At 40.1% G+C, this 6,648-nt stretch overlaps 1 protein-coding gene across 1 annotated transcript in view; it reads left to right on the top strand.

Moving 5' to 3' along the window:
* LOC133662525 (plexin-B2-like) overlaps positions 1–6,648 on the top strand; it is a 141,285-nt gene that overhangs the window by 113,351 nt on the left and 21,286 nt on the right. The window contains exons 25-28 of the mRNA XM_062066608.1: positions 2,329–2,465; positions 2,626–2,726; positions 5,645–5,874; positions 5,951–6,132. Of these exons, the coding sequence (XP_061922592.1) occupies positions 2,329–2,465; positions 2,626–2,726; positions 5,645–5,874; positions 5,951–6,132 (650 nt within the window). The remainder of the gene's footprint in view (positions 1–2,328; positions 2,466–2,625; positions 2,727–5,644; positions 5,875–5,950; positions 6,133–6,648) is intronic.

Below are 6,648 nucleotides of genomic sequence, written 5' to 3'. Positions count from 1 at the left end.
ACACTTTGTTAGAATATATAACACATTGGACCAAGCTATATTTCTAACAAAGACAAATCATTATTTCTTCTAGATTTTCCAGAACAAAAATTTTAAAATAAATTCAAAAGACTTTAAAATAAGATTTAAATTTGATTCTACAGATTTTCTAGATTTGCCAGAATCATTTTTTTGTATTTTAATCATAAGTTTGAAGAAATATTTCACATATATTCTTCGTCGACAAAACAGAAGCTAAAATGAAGAATTAAATTTAAAAAATTATTTATTATTCTTTACAATAAAAAAAAAAAAAAAATACTTGAACATTGATTTAAATTGTCAGGAAAGAAGAGGAAGGAATTTAAAAGGTAAAAAGGTATATATGTTTAAAAATCCTAAAATCATTTTTAAGGTTGTATTTTTTCTCTAAAATTGTCTTTCTGAAAGTTATAAGAAGCAAAGTAAAATAATTAATTTATTTATTTAAACAAGTGAAGACCAAGTCTTTAAAATATTTTCTTGGATTTTCAAATTCTATTTGAGTTTTGTCTCTCTTAGAATTAAAAATGTCGAGCAAAGCGAGACCAGCTTGCTAGTAAATAAATACAATTTAAAAAATAGAGGCAGCTCACTGGTAAGTGCTGCTATTTGAGCTATTTTTAGAACAGGCCAGCGGGCTACTCATCTGGTCCTTACGGGCTACCTGGTGCCCGCGGGCACCGCGTTGGTGACCCCTGCAGTAGAAGAAGCGCTTCCTCTTCTATGGGGAAAAAAGATGGCGGCTGTTTACCGTAGTTGCGAGACCTAAACTTTATGAAAATAAATATTAATATTAATCCATATATAAAGCGCAGCGGGTTATTAGCCGCACTGTCAGCTTTTGAGAAAATTTGTGGTTTTTAGGTGCGGCTTATGGTGCGGAAAATACGGTAAAATCCTTTTTTTTTTTTCTCAAAAATGCGCCTAATGTACGGAATAATTCTGGTTTTGCTTACCGACCTCGAAGCTACAGTATTTTATTTGGTACATGGTGAAATGATAAGTGTGACCAGTAGATGGCAGTCACACACAAGAGATACATATAGACTGCAATATGACTCAAGTAAACAACACTAAAATTGTATATGTTCCATTGACAATATAGAACATTACACACGGCGCTCCAAAATATATCAGAATGTTTTAGTAGGACTTTGGTCAGTAATGAAGCCGCACCGCTTGATGGATTGTACTGTGCTTCAACATAGGAGTATTATTATGCTGTGTGTATAAGGTATGACATATTATCTTGCGTTTTATTTCGCAAAATTATGCAAAATAAAACTTTTCTTACCTTCTGGTACCTGCTGATCTGTACTTGGAATCTGCATAAGTCCTGAAAAACTGCACGCCTCCACCTTTGTAGTTTTTGGTTGATTGATTGAGACTTTTATTAGTAGGTTGCACAGTGAAGTACATATTCCGTACAATTGACCACTAAATGGTAACACCCCAATAAGTTTTTCAACTTGTTTAAGTCGGGGTCCACTTAAATTGATTCATGATACAGATATATACTATCATATATACTATCATCATAATACAGTCATCACACAAGATAATCACAATGAATTATTTACATTTTTTACAATCAGGGGTGTGGAGGGGGATATGGACATCAAGTAGTGGACATAGAGAGAGAGAGAGAGAGAGAGAGAGAGAGAGAGAGAGAGAGAGAGAAAGAGAGCGAGAGAGAGAGAGAGAGATCAGAAGGCATAAGAAAAAGTATCTGCATTTGATTGTTTACATTTGATTATTAGCAATCCGGGGAGGGTGTTAGTTTAGGGTTGTAGCTGCCTGGAGGTGAACTTTTATTGCGGTTTTGAAGGAGGATAGAGATGCCCTTTCTTTTATACCTGTTGGGAGTGCATTCCACATTGATGTGGCATAGAAAGAGAATGAGATAAGACCGTTGTTAGTTCGGAATCTGGGTTTAACGTGGTTAGTCTGTACTGTCGCCGTAGTTGATAAGCTTCTTCTTTTTCTCTATCTTCTTGTTATGGGACATTCATCCTCCGCTGTTGCCATTTCTAATATAAAGTAGTGTAAAGTTATTTCTTATATCTGTCAGTAAATGACCATGAAAGCACTAAAACATACTCAAACTTTACATATTAGCATTGGTGTTGTTTTGCGAGTGACCCACTTCTGCCGGGAGGAACCACGAGTGACGACGTCACGATTATTGTCGGCAAATTTGAATTGTCTGCGACAAATTAATCGCTGCAGCCCTAATCGGAAGTGAAAGTGTTATTTTTGTTATTACAGTTGATCATACAAATGTCATGTACATCCTTATACATCCAGGTCAAGTTCGGCCACGGAGAGTGGAAGGTTGGTTCCGTCTACTACGCCACCAAGGACGACATCCCTCTCGCCATCATCATTCCCGCCGTCATCCTCCCTATGCTGCTGTTCATTTTCGTGTCTATCTACTGCTACAGGTGAGACGTGTGTGTGTGTGTGTGTGTGTGTTCCTGTGTGTGTGTGTGTGTGTGTGTGTGTGTGTGTGGGTGTGTGTGTGTGTGTGTGTGTGTGTGTGTGTGTGTGTGTGTGTGTGTGTTCCTGTGTGTGTTTGAGCTGCAAGTTGTCTTGCTGCTCTAGGAGAAAGAGTCGGCAGGCGGAGCGAGAGTATGAGAAAGTGAAACATCAGCTGGAGAACCTGGAGGAGAGCGTGAGGGATCGCTGCAAAAAAGAGTTCACAGGTAGGAGCACCTTTAGATCACACGTGTCAAACTCCAAGCCTGCGGGCCATATCTGGCCTGCCACATCATTTTATATGGCCCGCCGACGCCTGGAAATGATGTACAGTACAGGCCAAAAGTTTGGACACTCCTTCTCATTCAATGCCTTTTCTTTATTTTCATGACTATTGTAGATTGTCACTGAAGGCATCAAAACTATGAATGAACACGTGGAGTTATGTACAGTAAAATAACTGAAAATGTGTTTTATATTCTAGTTTCTTCAAAATAGCCACCCTTTGCTCTGATGACTTTCCCCCACACTCTTGGCATTCTCTCTGTGAGCTTCAAGAAGTAGTCACCTGAAATGGTTTTCACTTCACAGGTGTGCTTGAAGCTCATCGAGCCTTCAGTTTTGACGCATTGAATGAGGAGAAGGCGTGGCCTGTACTGTACGTTATTAAAGTACCTTATATTTTATTACTAAATGTATTTGTTCTTTCTATTTTGACCGAAAAAAAACACATGCACTACATGAAATTGCATACTTTTTTAAACTTTAATAGTATCCAATATTGAAACAAATACTTTCCAAACTATTTTTTTGTCGAAATAAAAATATACACTTTGATTCCAAATTGAGTTATCCATCAAATTGTACACTGTAAAAATGACAACAGATTTTACGGTAAAATATACGATGTATTTAGTGTAAATTGGAAAAAAAAGTTGGGGTTTTTTTACGGTAAAATTCTGTCGATTAAGCTGCCAGTTGTTGTTTTTACAGTGTTCAAATGTTAACTGGCAGCTCATTTGCCAGAATTAACAAAAACAGTGATACTGTTTTTCCATGTACAAACCCCGTTTCCATATGAGTTGGGAAATGGTGTTAGATGTAAATATAAACGGAATACAATGATTTGCAAATCCTTTTCAAGCCATATTCAGTTGAATATGCTACAAAGACAACATATTTCATGTTCAAACTCATAAAAACATTTTTTTGTGCAAATAATCATTAACTTTAGAATTTGATGGCAGCAACACGTGACAAAGAAGTTGGGAAAGGTGGCAATAAATACTGATAAAGTTGAGGAATGCTCATCAAACACTTATTTGGAACATCCCACAGGTGAACAGGCAAATTGGGAACAGGTGGGTGCCATGATTGGCTATAAAAGTAGATTCCATGAAATGCTCAGTCATTCACAAACAAGGATGGGGCGAGGGTCACCACTTTGTCAACAAATGCCTGAGCAAATTGTTGAACAGTTTAAGAACAACCTTTCTCAAGCAGCTATTGCAAGGAATTTAGGGATTTCACCATCTACGCTCCGTAATATCATCAAAGGCTTCAGAGAATGTGGAGAAATCACTGCACGTAAGCAGCTAAGCCCGTGACCTTCCATCCCTCAGGCTGTACTGCATCAACAAGCCACATCAGAGTGTAAAGGATATCACCACATGGGCTCAGGAACACTTCAGAAACCCACTGTCAGTAACTACAGTTGGTCGCTACATCTGCAAGTGCAAGTTAAAACTCTCCTATGCAAGGTGAAAACCGTTTATCAACAACACCCAGAAACCCCGTCGGCTTCACTGGGCCTGAGCTCATCTAAGATGGACTGATACAAAGTGGAAAAGTGTTCTGTGGTCTGACGAGTCCACATTTCAAATTGTTTTTGGAAACTGTGGACGTCGTGTCCTCCGGACCAAAGAGGAAAAGAACAATCCGGATTGTTATAGGCGCAAAGTGTAAAAGGCAGCATGTGTGATGGTATGGGGGTGTATTAGTGGTCAAGACACGGGTAGACCGCTAGCCTGTCCATCAGATGGGGACATCTCTACGCTGCTGACCCGTCTCCGCTCGGGATGGTTCCCGCTGGCCCCACCATGGACTGGACTTTCGCTGATGTGTTGGACTTTCACAATATTATGTCAGACCCACTCGACACCGAGGATGTCGTTGTGGCTTGTACAGCCCTTTGAGACACTTGTGATTTAGGGCTATATAAATAAACATTGATTGATTGATTGATTGATTGATTGATTGAACTTACACATCTGTGAAGGCGCCATTAATGCTGAAAGGTACATACAGCTTTTGGAGCAACATATGTTGCCATCCAAGCAATGTTACCATGGACGCCCCTGCTTATTTCAGCAAGACAATGCCAGGCCACGTGTTACATCAACGTGGCTTCATAGTAAAAGAGTGTGGGTACTAGACTGGCCTGCCTGTAGTCCAGACCTGTCTCCCATTGAAAATGTGTGGCACCTAAAATAGCAGAAGGGAGACCCCCGGACTGTTGAACAACTTAAGCTGTACATCAAGCAAGAATGGGAAAGAATTCCACTTCAAAAATGTGTCTCCTCACTTCCCAAACCTTTACTGAGTGTTGTTAAAAGGAAAGGCCATGTAACACAGTGGTGAACATGCCCTTTCCCAACTACTTTGGCACGTGTTGCAGCCATGAAATTCTAAGTTAATTATTTGCAAAAAAAAATAAAGTTTATGAGTTTGAACGTCAAATATGTTGTCTTTGTAGTGCATTCAACTGAATATGGCTTGAAAAGGATGAGCAAATCATTGTATTCCGTTTATATTTACATCTAACACCATTTCCCAACTCATATGGAAACGGGGTTTGTACAATAATATGTTGAAAAAAAACGCAGTCAATTTTTCAGTAAAATTCTAGTGACTACGCTGTCAGTTTTACTATTATATAATTTACTGTTATATGTTGTAAACAAAATTGTGTATATATATATATATATATATATATATAATAGTCAAATGCATTGGCAAATTCAAATATTATTAGGTGTTACAAGCGGCCCTCTAATGGCAGCCATAACTGCAAAGCGAGTTTAACACCCCAGTTTAGAGGGTCATGTGACACCTGAGACATCATGATATCGTTTGTTTCAATAAGACCTGATGATCGAGATGGGGGACCACACCAGCGACCTGAGCGAAGCCCGCATCCCCTTCCTGGACTACAAAACCTACACCGACCGGAACTTTTTCCTGCCCTCCAAGGACGGCGCTAACGACGCCATGATCACGGGGAGGATCCAAATCCCAGAATCCCGCAGGGCCATCGTGGCTCAGGCTCTCAACCAGTTCTCCAACCTGCTCAACAGCAAGACCTTCCTCGTCAACGTGAGGGCGGAGCTCCACGCACCGCGTCTTGTCAAAAAAGACGGCGACTGTTTACGATCTTTTGTCCTTCCTCTAGTTCATCCACACGCTGGAGAGCCAGCCCGACTTCAACGCTCGCGCCCGCGGTTATTTCGCCTCGCTGCTGACGGTGGCGCTGCACGGCAAGCTGGAGTACTACACGGACATCACCAGGACGCTGCTGCTGGAGCTCATGGACGAGCACGTGCACAACAAAAACCCCAAGCTCATGCTCAGGAGGTGAGCAGCCCCACTTGATTAATGTGGACCCCGACTTCAACAAGTTCAAAACCTTATTCGGGTTTTACCTAAGGGTGTAACGGTACACAAACATTTCGGTTCGGTACGTACCTCGGCTTAGAGTTCATTTTCGGTACAGTAAGAAAACAACAAAATATACATTTTATGGTTATTTATTTACCAACATTTGTAAACAATGGCTCTACCCTTTTAACATTGCTTTAAAATAGCTCTGTGTGTGATGGATGTAGGGCTGGCCGATATGGCCTTTTTTTAATATCGCAATATTTTTAGGCCATATCGCGATACACGATATATATCTGGATATTTTGCCTTCGCCTTGAATGAACACTTGATGCATATAATCACAGCAGTATGATGATTCCCCCCCACCCACAGAAAGCACGCCTCTTCTTTTCCTTGTGACACAGAAGGACGACACCGCAGCGCTCCAATAAAACACACTCAGATCTTCTGTTTCTAGCCCATACTACATAAAAAATAACGTAGTAACGC

Source organism: Entelurus aequoreus, linkage group LG12, assembly GCF_033978785.1.
Source record: "Entelurus aequoreus isolate RoL-2023_Sb linkage group LG12, RoL_Eaeq_v1.1, whole genome shotgun sequence".
NCBI classification, from domain to species: domain Eukaryota; kingdom Metazoa; phylum Chordata; class Actinopteri; order Syngnathiformes; family Syngnathidae; genus Entelurus; species Entelurus aequoreus.
This window is presented reverse-complemented; position numbering and strand designations above follow the sequence as displayed.